The sequence below is a fragment of the Megalobrama amblycephala genome, linkage group LG16 (genome assembly GCF_018812025.1).
Source record: "Megalobrama amblycephala isolate DHTTF-2021 linkage group LG16, ASM1881202v1, whole genome shotgun sequence".
NCBI lineage: Eukaryota > Metazoa > Chordata > Actinopteri > Cypriniformes > Xenocyprididae > Megalobrama > Megalobrama amblycephala.
This window is the reverse complement of record NC_063059.1, coordinates 3,098,826-3,117,667: the sequence shown is the minus strand read 5'-3', so window position 1 is coordinate 3,117,667 and position 18,842 is coordinate 3,098,826. Positions and strand designations below refer to the sequence as shown.

Below are 18,842 nucleotides of genomic sequence, written 5' to 3'. Positions count from 1 at the left end.
TACCAAACTTTCATTTGAAAACCACATTTCTAGCATTTGTAAAACCCCATTCTTCCATCTTAAAAATATATCTAAACTATGACATATGCTCTCAATGAAGAATGCAGAACAGTTAGTTCATGCGTTTATGACCTCAAGGCTAGATTACTGTAACGCTCTACTGGGTGGTTATTCTGCTCGCTTGATAAATAAACTCCACCCTTAGATCATTCCCCGTGAAGGCCTCATCGATACGACAGCCAGTGGCACAGATCCTCAACAAACCGCCCCATACCAGTGTGATGAATCCGATATACAACTAGATGGAACTGGATTAAATATTTTGACTGTTGCGATCCCAATCTGACTTATGACCCATAACGCTGCCTCAATAATCAATAATCATGCACTGTTTGTTTGTTGTCCAGAGGAGAACTGACCCCCTGTTTCTCCCAAGGTTTTTTTCTCCATTCTGTCACCTGATGGAGTATGGGTTCCTTGCCGCTGTCGCCTCTGGCTTGCTTAGTTGGGGACACTTGATATTTAACAATATTATTGATCTGTCTGGATTGACACCATTGTATGAGAACTGAACTGAGCTGGACGATGACCTTACTGTTTTCTCCAGAGCTGCTGTATAGATAAATGAACTAAATTAATAACTAATCAAAAATGTTAATAACTAATAATAATAAATTAATAATTTTTTCATTGGAATGAATCAATACTGAACTTACTTAAAGGGTTAGTTCACCCAAAAATGAAAATACTGTCATTTATTACTCACCCTCATGTCGTTCCACACCCGTAAGACCTTCGTTAATCTTCAGAACACAAATTAAGATATTTTAGTTGAAATCCGATGGCTCAGTGAGGCCTCCATTGCCAGCAATGACATTTCCTCTCTCAAGATCCATTAATGTACTAAAAACATATTTAAATCAGTTCATGTGAGTACAGTGGTTCAATATTAATATTATAAAGTGACGAGAATATTTTTGGTGCACCAAAAAAACAAAATAATGACTTATTTAGTGATGGCCGATTTCAAGACACTGCTTCATGAAGATTCGGATTACAATGAATCAGTGTATGAAATCATGATTCAGATCGCGTGTCAAACTGCCAACGGCTGAAATCATGTGACTTTGGCGCTCCGAACAGCAGATTCGATACACTGATCCATTGTGCTCCGATGCTTCCTGAAGCAGTGTTTTGAAATCGGCCATCACTATATAAGTCGTTTTTTTTTTTGGGCGCACCAAAAATATTCTCGTCGTTTTATAATATTAATATTGAACCACTGTACTCACATGAACTGATTTAAATATGTTTTTAGTACATTAATGGATCTTGAGAGAGGAAAGGTCATTGTTGGCTATGGCAGGCCTCACTGAGCCATCGGATTTCATCAAAAATATCTTAATTTGTGTTCCAAAGATGAACGAAGGTCTTACGGGTGTGGAACAGCATGAGGGTGAGTAATAATGACATTATTTTCATTTTTGGGTGAACTAACTCTTTAAGCTGGACAATGACACTGTTTTCTTCTAGAGCTGCTGTGCAACCAAAATGATGTTCCTGTTTTTACTGTTAAGCTGCTTTAACACAATCTGCATTGTAAAAAGTGCTATATAAATAAAGGTGACTTGACGACATTTCATCAAATTATTGATTTTTATGTTAGTACAAAAGACACGTAATATAAAGTGGGTCCAATTTGTTTTATACAAAAGCAGGTAATACAGCAACTAGAAACTGAATAAACTAGTTGTACTGTTAAAAAAAAAATAAAGTAGATTAATTCATAGACAAAAAGAATATCACATATGGCATATCACATCTAAAAGTATGCATGCATATTAAATGTGTGTATGAATTAATAATGACCCTGAGTAATCATATGTAGATTTTATATAAATACTGCATTGGTGGGTGCATTTCATAAAAGCCAAAAGCATTTATTGTAAATTAATTTTTAATTAAATGGAATGCATTATGTATAAATATACTGCAGGAAAATGTAGTTGTTTGTTCTCTGACAGCAATATAAAAATACCTTTACATATGACATAAAAAAAAACCAAACACTGGTTTATAATATTTATTATAATAAAGTTTATAATATTCACTCAACAAACTTCTACTTAAAACTTTATTTAAGGAATACAGGGAGCAGTAGTTTAATAAAAACCTGAATGTTTTGTAGCAGTTTTTTATTTCATTTATTTATTTATTTATTTTTTACTCTTGATAAAACTTGAACACATGGGATAAGTACTGTTAAGTAACTGTTTGTCTTCATCTGTCATGTAAATTTCTGTTCAGCTGTCATCTATTTTTAAAATATTTTTATTAACCTTATTATTAAAATAATTATATAAAACTATGTTGTCAGTGCACTACAAATGAACTGTTTCTATGTCTTTATTTTGTCATTAAAACTGATAGAAACAGATCCTAAGTCAGGGAATGGCAATGTCGGTCCTGGAGTTTGGCTCTAACCCTAATCAAACATACCTGAACACGCTAATCATTGTCTTCAGCTTTACTAAGGCCAGAGATTGTCTTATTATTGGGAGATGAGAGGGAAAAAAGCGTTTACCATTGGAAAAAGCATAACGGCTAACTTGGATCAGGTGAGGCACCTCAGCCTATCATATAATGGCAGTGCTGTCCGTTTTATGACAGTCAGTTACAGTTTAGGTTACACACAGTTTCTTGTGGATTAGTGCATTCGTCTTGTGAATCTATATTTGGTGTTATAACTCTAATACACATACAGTAGGACTGCAATGTTTGTGGAATGTGCTTTACTGAACGGCAAAAAGAGCATTGACTGCTCTAATAGCTGCAGACTATGGTCACTACAGAGCGCATAAAACCACTTTTATTAGATTTGGATCCGTTCATTGAAAAGCAGCTTCATTGGGCATAGCAGTGATAGTCACTAAAAAAGTAATTGTAATTTAATTGTTAAAAACCTAAAAGCCATAGAAAAAACAAATTCATTTATTTAAATCTTTATATGTTGTTTACCTTCATTCATTAAAAAGCGTTATCATTATTGGGCATACACAGCAGTCATAAATCATTGCAATTCAAGTCTAATTCATTTGTTGAAACCTGGAAGCCATAGAATGAACACATTATTATTTTATTTTTTTCATTAAACAACAATATAATAGAATATTTATAATTAAATCATTAATTTTCTCTTTATCCATTAAAATACATTATATCAGCATCATAGTACATGACAGTCATAATCATTCAAGTCTTATTTTAACTGGTAAAACCTGAAAGCCAAAGAAAGAAAACATTAAAAGCTGTAAATAAATCCTACCTGTCGCAACATTCCCTACTCTGCCTTCTCTTAAAAATTAAATAATTTTTTATCAAGGTAAAATCTACATATAATTCCCAACGAAATAACTGTTTAGTGTAAAACATTTTGAAGACTAGTGAACAGGCTGTCGATTGCCTTCCAGTGACTTTGCTAAGGGAGGTGAGATTTTGTTTTAGGGTTGGAGCTAAACTCTGCAGGACAGCAGGACTGACATTGCCTATCCCTGTCCTAAGTCCTAATAGATTTCTAATCTTGTAATGCAGGCAAAACCTCACAGCAATGAAAGGGTTAAACTCTAAACCATGAAGAGTGTAAGTGAAACTCACACACATTACTTTAATTCCTCACCATGGCAACACCGTTCAAGATATCCAATACCCGTTCGCAATTTAGCATCTTCAATATATTGGCATCATGTTGAGAAAATTTGGTGTGAATAATATGAAGCCCTTTGGAGCAGTAGTTTCAGAGCTTGATTCAAAAAATACACATTCAAACAAAAATGGCTGACTTCCTGTTGGCCGGAGCTAATGACTGTAAATTAGAAAGTTGTCTGACTCGATGTGAACAATATATGTAGTGAGTTTGGTGACTGTAGGCAAAACTAACCCTCCACTTTAGTCAAAAGGTGGCGCTGCTGAGCCCCTCCACCATGCCCATTTCTACGGGTTTTTCTATGTCTACTGGCTGACAACTCTGATGTGAGTGTCGAGTTTCATGCAATCTGAATCATGCTAAGAGCCTCAAAAACACCCAAAAAGAATATTAAAGTTTGACGCGTTGCTACGACAACAGTATTCAAGATATCAAGAATGCTTTCACAGGTGTATATTTGCGGTGTCTTTACATTATTCAGACGAAGTCTGAAGCTAATTGTGTAAAAATAAGAGGGTGATTTCAAAGCATTTTGAAAGTGAAACACTTCTCGCTGCCAGTTATTGGCACTATAACTTTGACTCACAATAGTCACATCCCTCCTACAACGAACACACAGCTGAAGTTTCATCAAAATCAGTCAATGTATGCAGAAGTTATAACACAATTCCCTTTGTCGCCATACTTTTTGGCCATGGCAAAACCGTTTGAGATATCAAAAATCCGTTCACAATTTAGCATCCTCAATATCTTGTCTTTATGCTGACAGAGTTTGGTGGAGATCAGATGAATCCCCTAGGTGGAGTATATCAAATTCCAGAGCATGCGTTTTTCAAACAACCCATAATAGCCGACTTCCTGTTGGTCGGAGCTAATGACATAGAGCGCGAAAGTTCTTTGGCCCAATGAAGTCTATAAGTGTATGAAGTTTGGTTACTGTAGGTGAAAAAAGGTGCGCTACAGAGCCCCTCAAATACAACCACATAAAAAGGTGCGCAACAGAACCCCCCCCCCCCCCCATGTCAACATGTGCCCTGTCCCGACGATTCCTACCTGTGTGCAAAGTTTCAAGAGTTATTTTTAACATGTTAAGGGCCCAAATGTGCCCGAAAGTTTGAAGCTTTACCCTTAGGGCTTGGGCCCTATAGCTATAGAAAATTAGCAAGGAAACGAGAAAGCATCAGCACCTTTTTATATGAGTATTGAGAAGCACCCAAAGACTTCACAAGTTACTTTCAAAAGGTAGACATCAGTATTTATATGCTAAGTATAAACTTGTATCCCAGTACTTCTGTGATAATATGAATATTTGTAAACACAGACATAACAGCTCAAGACATCAAAAAATAAATTATACTAGCCACAATAACTTGCTATTTAAACTTTGTTAATTACTTATTATTCAGATTCAGATGTGCCTTTCAGCACTGCATAAAAGCCAAATTTCGAGAGTTTTTCACTTGACTGCAGATGAAACTGGTGTTTATTGTAGGTATTGGACAGCATTCATCTGTCTAGTCATTGGCTCTGAGTTTCTGGAACACAGCACCACCTCTTGATCAGCTCCTCTACCCCTTAGTTACAGCAGTCAACGTGAAGAGCATTTGACAATACTAGAACAGTTTGGGATAAATCATTGATAACACATGACCATCATGAACTCTTCAGTAATGGTGGTGATAGCCTTGATTTTTGTCAGGATTGGTTGCCACCCCTGGAATCTCTATTTTTGAGCTACTGTCAGCCCATGTGCACTCAACTTGCAAAATACCATATCCATCCTCTTGTCATTTGTCATTTGGAGCTACCACTAACAGTTTGGTGACCAAATATATTCATCCAAAGCCTCAGAAGCTTCTTGGCTATATTTCATAGCCTCTATGCTGGTTGAATTTGTATAGACCTAGGGGTGTTGTACATGAAGTAGACTTTTTATCCTACTCACACATAGGGATGTTATAAAATATAGATATGAAGTCCATTTAACTAAATATCAGGTTTGTTATTGAGAACCCAAGTGTTGAACTGAAAAACAGAAACAATTTGAAAAATTTAGGGAAATAGCTGACTGGTTGCATAATCCCAGGACTAACTCCAACCAGCAAGGCAAAGGCATAGAGATAAGTAATATCCAGGCATAGGTCAGAGCCAGGTAGTCAGACGAGGGAAACAGACAGGCTGGAGGGCAAACACAAGGGCAAAGTCAGAGCCAGGCAGGGGGAGGGTCAGAGCCAGATGGTCAGATCAAGGAAGCAGACAGCCGGTAGGACAACCACAAAGGAAAGTCAGAGCCTGTCCGTGTTTGGGAATGAACCAGCATGAAGGAAAACCTCGGGCAGGACAAGGCAAAGGACTGAAGCTAACACAGAACAAAAACATAACAAGACAGGGCAAGACACTACAACGATTAGAAAAACAACTGGCGGATGCACAAAAACCTCTGGAATATGACAAAGTAGCACAAGACTTAAAGCACAAAAGAATCCACACATAATAACTAGGGATGCACCAATATGCAGTGCTATTTTACATTTGTTTACTTTTATTTTTGTACCTGAAAACTATTAAACCTACCTAAAAAGCACTGTTTATTTCATATGTATCTTTGTTCTGTTGTCTTTATGTAGGCCTGCTGAATGATGAATGGATCCGATCCATGCTCATTAAAAATTATTTGATGATGCAGTAGTAAACCTGCTAGTATATTTTAATGCAGGTGTTTTTGAACTTTGCTTATTTAAAACATGATCAAAATACTATCTATTTTGATGACAAAATTTCAAATAAGAGAGGAAGTGACAAATATTGGTATCGGCCAATAATTGTTTGTTAATATCGGTATCGGTATCGGCCCCAAAAAATCATATCGGTGCATCCCTAATAATAACCTAGAATACTGTCTAACACTTGATGGCTGCTCTGTCAAGTCTTTGCCGTCAGTTAGGAACCTGGGTGTGCTATTTGATGCCAATCTTTCATTTGAATGCCACATTTCTAACAATTTTAAAGCCGAATTTTTCCATCTTAAAAATATATCTAAATTACAACACCATGTTTGTTCGTTTGTCTGGCCAGAGAAGAACTGGCCCCCGGACTGAGACTGGTTTCTTCCAAAGTTTTTGTCACCAGATGGAGTTTGGGTTCCTTGCCGAATAGCTGAATAATGACTGTTTACTATTGTATTTTTAGAGCTGCTTTACAAGAGAATTCAATTCTGTTTGATTCATTGAATCATTATTTTCCTGTTTATCACTGTAAAGCTGCTTTAAAACAATCTGTATTGTATAAAGCACTATTTAAAAAAGGTGACTTGTATTGACCAGTACAAACAGGAATGCTATAATAAAAACTGAAACATTATAATAAATTATTCTTTTGTTTTGTATTTGTGTGAGACATTGAAAATACTTAGAAATGTGTTTGTGTGTTTGAGGAGGAAGGGGACTGGACTAATGAAGAAAGCTGCCTCTTCAGGTATATATGCTGAAAACACACATGTGCAGGCCTGTGCTGTTAGCAAAGGGTCACCTGAAGACTCCAGGGCTGCTGAAGGTCACTGGAAGACAATGGGCCAAATGAGGGTCACCTGAAGACTCCAGGGCTGCTGAAGGTCACTGGAAGACACTAGGCCTAATGAGGGTCAACCGGAAGACTCCAGGGCTGGTGAAGGTCACTGGAAGACACTGGGCCAAATGAGGGTCACCTGAAGACTCCAGGACTGCTGAAGGTCACTGGAAGACACTGGGCCTGATGAAGGTCACTGGAAGACAATAGGCCTAATGAGGGTCACCTGAAGACTCTAGGACTGCTGAAGGTCACTGGAAGACAATAGGCCTAATGAGGGTCACCTGAAGACTCTAGGACTGCTGAAAGTCACTGGAAGACACTGGGCCTGGTGAAGGTCACTGGAAGACACTGGGCCAAATGAAGGTCACCTGAAGACTCCAGGACTGCTGAAGGTCACTGGAAGACACTGGGCCTGGTGAAGGTCACTGGAAGACACTGGGCCTAATGAGGGTCAACCGGAAGACTCCAGGGCTGGTGAGGGTCACTGGAAGACACTGGGCCTGATGAGGGTCACCTGAAGACTCCAGGACTGCTGAAGGTCACTGGAAGACACTGGGCCTGATGTGGGTCACCTGAAGACACCAGGGCTGGTGAAGGTCACTGGAAGACACTGGGCCTGATGAGGGTCACTGGAAGACACTAGGCCTAATGAGGGTCAAGCGGAAGACTCCAGGGCTGGTGAGGGTCATTGGAAGACACTGGGCCTGATGATGGTCACCTGAAGACACTAGGCCTAATGAGGGTCAACCGGAAGACTCCAGGGCTGGTGAGGGTCACTGGAAGACACTGGGCCAAATGAGGGTCACCTGAAGACTCCAGGACTGCTGAAGGTCACTGGAAGACACTGGGCCTGATGAGGGTCACTGGAAGACACTAGGCCTAATGAGGGTCAACCGGAAGACTCCAGGGCTGGTGAGGGTCACTGGAAGACACCAGGGCTGGTGAAGGTCACTGGAAGACACTGGGCCTGATGAGGGACACCTGAAGACTCCAGGACTGCCGAAGCTCACTGGAAGACACTGGGCCTGATGAGGGTCACTGGAAGACACTAGGCCTAATGAGGGTCACCTGAAGACACCAGGGCTGGTGAAGGTCACTGGAAGACACTGGGCCTGATGAGGGACACCTGAAGACTCCAGGACTGCCGAAGGTCACTGGAAGACACTGGGCCTGATGAGGGTCACTGGAAGACACTAGGCCTAATGAGGGTCACCTGAAGACACCAGGGCTGGTGAAGGTCACTGGAAGACACTGGGCCTGATGAGGGTCACCTGAAGACACCAGGGCTGGTGAAGGTCACTGGAAGACACTGGGCCTAATGAGGGACACCTGAAGACTCCAGGACTGCCGAAGGTCACTGGAAGACACTGGGCCTAATGAGGGACACCTGAAGACTCCAGGACTGCCGAAGGTCACTGGAAGACACTGGGCCTGATGAGGGTCACCTGAAGACACTAGGCCTAATGAGGGTCAAGCGGAAGACTCCAGGGCTGGTGAGGGTCACTGGAAGACACTGGGCCTGATGATGGTCACCTGAAGACACCAGGGCTGGTGAGGGTCACTGGAAGACACTGGGCCTGATGATGGTCACCTGAAGACACCAGGGCTGGTGAGGGTCACTGGAAGACACTGGGCCAGATGAGGGTCACCTGAAGATACCTGATACTGATTTTCTGGAGCTCAGCCATAGAAACTGTAATTGGTTTCTTACCAATCATTTCTCTTTTTAGAACATGTGTGACCAGCTCTGTTCAGTGAAGGATATTCATTTTCTCTTCTCCACAAAGTAATAGAAATATTTTTTATTATTTCATAATGCTTAAACATACTTAGTCACGAAAAAAACACATTAAAGCTACCCCATGACTTTATATCACTTTTTTTCTTCATAAACATAATTTTTTTTACATAAACAAATGGAAGAGACAAACTGTAACTCTAAACTCAAGTGTGTATTTCAGATGCTGTCGCATCCAACAACTTCATCATCTGCAGAGAGAAACTGCCACTCAAAATACACACATAATGATGGATGTAAAGACGTCACAGAAGATTGTTAATAACTGCTGTTAAAACTGCTGTCATTTTTGCTACAATTTGCCATGCAATAAAAATAAAAAAAAATAGAGGAAACAAGATACTATAAGACTAGGCTAGATTGAGGAGTAAAAAAACAATATTAATTAATAATATATAAAAAGGTACAAATGTACTAATATTAATGAAAATAAACAATTATTAAGAAGGTAATTTCTAACACCATTAAGGTCCTATATAACACTTCCAAAGCATGGTTCTTTGTGGAACCTTAGGGTTCTATTTAGCACCAAAAATAGTTCTGCTATTATTACAAGCCGAACCCTAATTTGGTTCTGTTTAGAACCATTTTTCTAAAGATTATTATTATTATATGAATGTGAACATATTGTTTCCTGATTAAGTTTGATGATGCAAGAAGCCACTTGCTGAGGACTTTACTAAATCATCGCTGAATTAGCTAATGAAGAGGAAAGACTGCTTTTCATAAGGTCTTGGCTGTGAACTGCTTTAGCATCTATGGTTACAAGAAGAATCTTTAACATCTGTTTACAAATATTATAGGTATAAAGTTTGTTAACCTATTTTTATGAGGATTTTTTAGCAGCCATTATTGACTGTTGTAGTCTTAATTCTATGTGTAGCCTATGACTATTTCACTAAACCATTTCACAATTGTAAAATAACCTGTAACGTAATATTTGTCAGTGGATTTTCAATAAAATGATCTTCAGTGGATTGCTTTGTTTTAGTTGCACTGAAGTTGTGCTCACAGCAGATTAGTCTTAGCCTGGTAATACCAGACTCTGCTACTTCACTTTGCTTCGTAGACAGAGTCTGGAATGGCATAATAGAGAAGTGTTTTCTCTCTCGCTAGGGGACGCTTGTCTGAAGTTTAAAATCATTGGTTACCCGTAAGCCAATCAGATACGTTTAGTTATGACGTATGTTATCCGCCTGTACAGCCGCATCGAAGCACAGACATCATGCATCGAACTCAAATCTATGATTGAACTTCCACTGTAAACCTGTTGTAAACACATGATGATGTGAGCGAAATACCGGAGTGAACATGGCTGTAAACGACTTTTGCAGATTATGCGAAGTTAATGCATCCCGAAGTTTGCATCCCGTGTCTCGTTTCCCATTTCCGCGGTTTTCGATTTCTCTCACCTACAATGTAAAACTCGGCGCTTAGCATCTACGTCACGGCTCTCAGCCCGCCCTCTGTTCGTTGATTGGCCCGGCTGTTTCCAGACCGGTGGCAAACACAAAGCTCTGACGCTGTATCAGACTGAGTACAGAAGCGAAATGAAATTGAGCGGAAGTAGGAAGTCTGACGTAGTCAGGCTAGATTAGTCTGTCTGTGGTTATCACTTTCTGAGGTGATGTGCAGCTTAGATGTTGTTATGTGTCAAAAGATCAATGCAAATTTGATTTCTCATGTCAATAACTTTACCATCATATAATTTTTGCCACAGTAGTTATAAACCCCGGCAAATATAACTGTAGTTGCTGTAGTGCTCCAAAGACAAACCTTTTGGAGGTGTGAAGCTCTTTGTTTTCATCCTACTCAGGCTATATGCCTTCAGCATTAGGAAAAAACTAATTTTGGATTTCCACAACAAATCTTGCATCAGTTGGTATGACCACAGAGATCACCATCATCAGTCATGAAGAGACTGAAGCAACTTCCCCAAGTAAACGGAGCTTTCCGAAACTCTGAATCAATTGAACCAATTGCTTCGCAAAAATGATTCACTGTTTCAAAGCGCTCAAAATACCACACGATGGCGACATCTGCTGGTCAAAACATGTAAATGCAACGAAATCTCAAACATGCAAACTGAAAACAGACAGACACATTAACAATTTATTTAATCATGACACCTTTCACAAACAAATTGCATTTTTTATTTATTTATTTTTTAAGTCCTCAGATGCCATTAAATATGAAGTTCCAGTATAATATGCATTTATTTTTTGCCTTCTTGTTTTGTTAGTTTTATGGAAGGCTTTACTAATCAGGTTAATAATAGACAATTAACTACTACTTTTCCTTTTTATTACACAAATATGCCAATGAAATGTCTACTACGTTATAAAACTGATCCTAAATCAGTTAAAAACACGATGTAGAGGGTTCATGGGTTGACTGAGATCGCCCCCTAACGCCAAACCATTGAAGTTATAGAAGAGAAAACAAACATGGCAGCCTCCTTGCTGGTGAGTTCAGCTGTCCTGCGTGCACACATTCAGTTTACTGATGAAATTGTTGTTGTTTTTCTCCCCATAACACACGATGAAGTTTACATTACGATCGGTTCATTTTATAGTCGAGCACAAGTCACGTGTGTGTAGTTCTATACTAGCAAAAAAAAAAAAAAAGTAGCAAAATGTATCATGTTATGCCATGCTAATATAATGTTTTGTTGTTGTTTTGTACCTTAAATGCTTGAATTTGATTGATTACAGCAAACATAATGCAGAATTACAATTTGGATTTATGCAGGCAGAATTAAAATTGCTCCAATCATGACTGTCATTTTCAGTACCAATTACCCATAAACATATTATGCAGCACCACATGTGGTATTTTCAGAAATATTAGATGCTGTTAATAATCAATGTTTGAAATGCCACGGTTAGAAATCAATTAATTTCATGTTCAAGATCATGAATTGAAAGAAGGCTGATTTTAACCCTTATAAATGTCATGGAGCATGAATATGATAATCATAAATAACCATTATATATCACAGTACCATGATAATGACATCTGATCTCTCATGCACGTGCCACAGTACTTCTGTGAGGGCTGACGGAGAAATGCAGGCTACAGTTTCACATATTCATAGTCTACATGTAGTATTATCATGTAGTAAAAGCTCTTTATGGCTCATGTATTGCCCACCCGTGTCTTTGTAAAGTCTCAATGCGTGAGGAGATGTTCAGCGCACACCTGTGCTGCTGCTGCTGTCAGGAGGGGTTTGAGTTCAGCTGCTCCTCCGTCCGTCTCCAGCAGGGTCTTACTGAAACTCAGTCACTACTTCTATGATGTGGAGAGCATTGTAGGTTGGAACGACTGGGCAAGGACAAAACTGGTCAGACGCAAGAACAAGTAAGTGCCAGTGTGTGTGCTCAGATGTGCTGTAAATGAAGACAGTAGTGGCTGTGAGAAGTGCCTGTTCTCTGTGTATTGTCATTTTTATTTATTTACTTGTTCATTTCTACTGAAATTTTGACTTTTTTTGCATTTTTCGTAGGTTCTTTGGTTATGCACAGCAGAAGTTTGGTGATAATATTGGAGCGGCCTATTATATTTTGACTCTCAGAGGGAGCTTCAGGTGAGATCAGTGATGGGACTAGGGTTGCAAACGGGCGGACAGTTTCCATGGGAACTTAAAGGGTTAGTTCACCCAAAAATGAAAATAATGTCATTAATTACTCACCCTCATGTCGTTCCACACCCGTAAGACCTTCGTTAATCTTCAGAACACAAATTAAGATATTTTAGTTGAAATCCAATGGCTCAGTGAGGCCTGCATCACCAGCAATGACATTTCCTCTCTCAAGATCCATTAATGTACTAAAAACATATTTAAATCAGTTCATATGAGTACAGTGGTTCAATATTAATATTATAAAGGGACGAGAATATTTTTGGTGCGCCAAAAAAACAAAATAACGTCTTATTTAGTGATGGTCGATTTCAAAACACTGCTTCAGGAAGCTTCAGAGCACAAATGAATCAGTGTATCGAATCATGATTCGGATCACGTGTCAAACTGCCAACGACTGAAATCACGTGACTTTGGCGCTCTGAACCGCTGATTTGATTCATAAAGCTTCATGAAGCAGTGTTTTGAAATCGGCCATCACTTTATAAGTCGTTATTTTGTTTTTTTGCCACACCAAAAATATTCTCGTGGCTTTATAATATTAATATTGAACCACTGTACTCACATGAACTGATTTAAATATGTTTTTAGTACATTAATGGATCTTGAGAGAGGAAATGTCATTGCTCCCTATGCAGGCCTCACTGAGCCATCGGATTTCAACTAAAATATCTTAATTTGTGTTCTGAAGATGAACGAAGGTCTTACGGGTGTGGAACGGCATGAGGGTGAGTAATAAATTACATTATTTTCATTTTTGGGTGAACTAACCCTTTAACAAAGGTTAATAAATACTGTAAGAATATATTACTCATTTTAAGTAAATGCATTAACTAATACTAACAAATGAGACCTTTTTGTAAAGTGTTACCCATAAAAATAAATCCTTTTAAGTAGTTTGGCTTAATATTTCATAATTATTTCTTAGAAAAAACAAACAAAACTGCTTAATTAATATTTGTCTGCCAAATGTGCACCAAAACCATGTGGTGCAACTAACATGCAGGAAATGATGTCATAGAGAGGACCTGCAGAATTTGTTATGGTCAATAATGATATAAAAGTTCTTTCAAAACAATATGAAACCAACCAAGAAGTACATTTATAAGAATTTTTTTTTGAGTGTATGTTTGGACACTTTTATATGTCATTCATTGTAAAACGTTTATGAATCCATCCAGCTTCTTGATTGGTTAAGAGCTGCCAGTAGACGTGCTCAAATGCTCTTCATCGCTCAACCTCTGTGTCTCTCTAGATTTGCCGGTCAGTCTGAATGGTTTCGTCCAGACTCGAGAGGAAGATTCAGCTTTGAGTTCATCAACACACCTGACGCACAGATTGAGGAAGTGGACCTGAGCGGCACCCTGATAAACCATAATGGACTCGACAACCTTAGTAATCAACTTTTGTTTTATATAAATATACAGTCGTTGCATGAAGCACCGTGCTTCTCCTGATGTCTAAACCTTCGATCAGTCGAGTATGAAGTCAAATTATGTTCTCGTCAATGTCGTTTAGTGACATCAAACACAACTTGACTTTAAGAGTTTGTGTATAAAACAGACGATATCATCCACTGGCGTGAACGCTAATATAGTTATCGTTCTTGGTGTGAATGGGCCTTAAGCCCTTCCATTCCTATCAATAAATGCTGTTTAAATCTGGGAGTTGTCATGATTGAATTTAATTTCATTGAATCAACAATATAGACATAGCCCTCCCTGAATCAAAACAACAAAACATATGATCCACATGAAGAATAATTGTCCACTGAAGCACATTGTTGTGGTGTATTTTGTTCTGTGGCTCACAAAATCATTGTCTCTTCTCAGTGAAGCAGAATAAACTCCAGACGCTCTCTCTGCGAGGATGTCCTGAAGTGGACGACTGGTTCCTTGCACGTCTTCACGTCTTTGGAGAAAGTCTGGTGGAGTTAGACGTGTCCCACTGCTGTTGTGTCACTGTAGGAGGTCTCGCTGCCTTACAAAACCTCAGGTGATTTAAACAGTCTTCAGGTGTGACTTAAATGATGGCCAGCCTGAAAACACTGAAGGTGTGATGGCACCTATTGTGTCCGTTGATGTTCTTCTTATTATTATTCTTCCACTCTGGCGTGAAAATTATGAAATTTGGCACACTGATAGAGGACAGTCCCAACATTAACTACAGCAAATTTGGCGTCTCTAGATCAAACTCTCTAGCGCCACCACTTGTCCAAAGTTTCACTCATGTTTACGCTAATAACTTTTGAACCATAATAACAATAACAAAATTATTTCCTCTGATTCCTCGGCTCAATATGATTCAATTGTGACGGCATTTTCCATTTTGAAACTTCCCGACAAATTTTCCTGCAAAAAAAAAAAATACTTTTTCAAACTCCTAGATGGTTGCTAAAATTTTCATGAAAATCAAATCAGATCATCTTCAGTCTGTGCTGGCAGAAAGTTACGTTTTTTTGATAAACCCAACCATTCTCGAATAACATGCAAACAAATTCAAAGAAGAGCATGCCAAATTGGACGCTAGGCTGTATCTCCACAACACAGTATTCAGACCAAACTTGTTATGTCATCACAAGCATGACCTGAGGCTACATGCTGCGTTTCGGCACAGCGCCTCCTACTGGTCTGGAGATAGCAAAAATGGCTATTTTTGCTTATAACTATAGATTCAGGGCAGCATTCTGAGTCGAATGATATCCAGTTTTACCATATCGGCCATTTTGCATTTTGTAACAAAATGCTGTATTTTTTTTATGCATTTGCGTATCAATAATAAACTCGGCATGGGTCATCAGCACAATGCCCTGAAGGAGTCTGAGAAGTTTTGAGACAACGCCACCTAGTGGTGAAATCAAATATTTATATTTACATAACTTTTGATGTGGTTGACTTATTGTCATTGGAGTCATCAACTTAAATTCCTGAATCCTTGCCGAGTCCAACGATACCAAACATGCAACGTTGGGGTTTAGCGTTAAAACAACGTTCGAATATCTTCGAAACCGTTTGTCCGATCAAGATGAAACCACCGTAGGGACTTCGGAAACATAGTTCGCTGGCTATGTGTTGAAGCCCAAATGCCAAAATTTTGATAGTAAGTGGCAAAAAATTGCAGTAAAAGTCGTGCATGGGTCATTTTTTTGTATTCATATCAGGGGTGTTTCCTCCGAGGAGGCAAGGGAGGCAGTGCCTCCTCAAAAAAAAAATAGGATGAGAAATTAATCCATATTACATATAAAACAACACAAATATTACAAATGATAACATTAAAAAGCACAAGTCACTCGTATTTCTTAAGGAACACTGCCCAACAGCGACACCCGCAGGTAAAGTTACAGCAGGAGTCATGCCTCCCTTTGCTTTCATAGAAAACAATAGAAAATCATCAGACCCCTGGCGTGCGGTGGGTTTTGTGGGGGTAATTGAGAATGAATGGGGGAAAGTCACATGAGAGGAGGCAATGTCTCCATCGCACTGATTGGATGTATTTGCTTATGATTGGTTTGTGCGATAAATCCCGCCTCTTGTTGACGTTCGCGTTCCGCACATGGATGTACTTGCTGATTGAAAAGTAAGTAAACAGATATGATTGGTTTGTGCTTGAAATGGATAAATCGGGGTTTTTAGTGCCGCTTGGTGAAATTAAAATACTCGTGTGTGTGACAGACGGTGTACGGAGCATGACGTGCGCGTTCAAGTTGACAATTAAAAAGAAAAACATCAATACACAAATAAAATATATTGTTTAAACATCACTTTTTTGGTGTTAAAAATTTACAAAAATTTTGAATATACAAATGAACAAACCGTGTTTTTGATGGTGTACACTTATAATAAGTGTTTATAGTGGGAAGACTGATTGACTGCGTGAAAGACTTACATAAGTAAATGTTCCTCCGCAGATCACTGTTTATTAAGTAGAGGGCCCAGAATCGCGGACAGCAGATATCTTTAGTTATTAGAAATTAGAAATGCTTAAAACACTAACTTGATGAGATTGACTTGATTTTGATAAATAGAACATTATATTGTCAATGTAAAATTAAAAATAGAATTGTATTTGGTTTCTTTTTTTCTTTTTTGATGTAATGTAAAGTAATGTTCATTTAACAAGGAAGATGTGTCAACTTTAAGAGTAATGCATGAATTTACATTTGATTCATAAAAAAAAAAAAAGTGCCTCCTCATTTCAGAACACCACTGACTCATGTCTATGTCTATAACTATTAAACGAAATGAGAGATTTTCACCAAATTTGACTATTATGGGCAACGCTGAAGACACATAAAAAAATGATTGCGTCTGTTGGTGGCGCTTTAACTAAACAAAATATTAAATTGCCACTAACTACAATAAAGTATATGAATTAAAATGCTATATTTAATGATTTAATTGCTTCTTTGTGCTTGGCTGCTTATGGCTACTTGCAGCTATATTTATAATTTTTGCTTTGTTTTCTTTCATTTTACAGTAGTCCAAAAGTTTGGAACCACTAAGATTTTTATGTTTTTAAAAGAAGTTTCGTCTGCTCACAAGCTACATTTATTTAATTAAAAATACAGTAAAAACAGATTGTGAAATATTATTACAATTTAAAATAACTGTTTTCTATTTAAATATATTTGAAAAGTAAATTCCTGTGATGCAAAGCTGAATTTTGCATCATTACTCCAGTCTTCAGTGTGATCCTTCAGAAATCATTCTAATATGCTGATTTCTGCTCAATCATTTAATTGTACAATTGTACAAAATATTTGGTACAATATTTTTTTTCAGGATTATTTGATGAATAGAAAGTTCAAAAGAACAGTGTTTTCTGAAACTATCTTTTGTAACATGTCTTTACTGCCACTTTTGATATTAATGCATCCTTGCTGAATAAAAGTATTCATTTCTTTAATTTCTTTTCAAAAAAATAAAAATATTCTTACTGACCCCAAACTTTTGAACGGTAGTGTATAATGTACAGAAGCTTTGTATGATAAATGCTGTTCTTTTGAACTTTCTATTCATCAAGGAATCCTGAAAAAAAAAGTACACAACTGTTTTCAACATGAAAATTTATGTTTCTGATGATTTAGAATACTTGACAAATTTTTACTTATTTATGGGCACAAGCTGAGGACACAAAAAAAAAAGTGGTGGTATTGTGTCTGTTGGTGGCGCTATTAATAAGACAAACAGTTATTTTAAATTGCCACTAACTACAATAAAGTCATATGAATTAAAATGCTATATTTTACTGATGATTTTAACTTAAATAAATGCTTAGCCTTTGTGCTTGAGCTGACTTAATGGCTGCTTAAAAACAGCTAAAAATCTTAGTGGTTCCAAACTTTTGCTTTGTTTTGTCGTATGTCCCAACAATCTTTAGGGCAACAAATAACCAAATCATACCTTGAATGTTTTTTAAAACCTCATTTTCTGTGTTGTTTGATTCCCCCCCAGAAAGCTACAGCGTCTGGACATTTCCGGACTTCCGCGGCTGCAGAGTCCAGGCCTGGTCCGGATTCTGTTGGAGGAAATGCTGCCGGACTGTCAGGTCACTGGAGCCGAATACGAGCAGGGCCTGATCCAGCCAGACAGCCAGGATGATAATGAAGCTTCCACAAGCTCTGGAGTCAAACATTTATAAACACTGCTGACAATAGAGGCTTATTATAGTGTATTATTGTGTCGTATGTTCTGTGTATTTATATATAACTGTTGTAAAATATATTGTACTTGATCATTGTTTTGAGACAGACACAATAAAGTTTTACGTGTAAATGTTGAGAACTTATTAAAACATATTCCATATATTTCTAGTTGCACTTTATTTTACAGTATGAGTAGTTTCAAAGTACTTACAGTGTATTTACCCACGAGGTAAAGTGTCTATTTATTACCCAGTAGTGTTATTACTACAGTAAGTACATACTTGCGAAACAGTACTGTAACATGGTAATACTATGGTACCATTGGGGGAAAAAAAAGGTGTCAAGTCTAATTAGTCAAGTGGAGTAAATCCTGTAATCCCTTTTATGGAGGTGTGAGGATAGAGCTAAGTGTTAAAGACTGAGGCACATGCAATGGAAAGGTGGATGAAGAAATCTCACCATAGGTAATGTTTTTCTTTAGTGTAAATGT

At 38.0% G+C, this 18,842-nt stretch overlaps 1 protein-coding gene across 1 annotated transcript; it reads left to right on the top strand.

The window, feature by feature from the left end:
* Positions 1-11,407: 11,407 nt before the first annotated feature.
* dmac2 (distal membrane arm assembly component 2) lies at positions 11,408-18,514 on the top strand. The gene is made up of 6 exons (XM_048160370.1): positions 11,408-11,533; positions 12,238-12,428; positions 12,574-12,654; positions 13,964-14,103; positions 14,541-14,703; positions 18,162-18,514. The coding sequence occupies exons 1-6, from the start codon at positions 11,516-11,518 to the stop codon at positions 18,346-18,348; spliced, it is 780 nt and encodes a 259-aa protein (XP_048016327.1). The 5' UTR covers positions 11,408-11,515; the 3' UTR covers positions 18,349-18,514.
* Positions 18,515-18,842: the final 328 nt, after the last annotated feature.

What these genes read in the sequence shown, in the direction of transcription:
- dmac2 (XM_048160370.1), top strand. An exon ending in ACTCTCAGAGGGAGCTTCAG is followed by an intron (nt 12,655 to 13,963) that starts GTGAGATCAGTG and finishes GTGTCTCTCTAG; the next exon opens with ATTTGCCGGTCAGTCTGAAT. An exon ending in TAATGGACTCGACAACCTTA is followed by an intron (nt 14,104 to 14,540) that starts GTAATCAACTTT and finishes GTCTCTTCTCAG; the next exon opens with TGAAGCAGAATAAACTCCAG.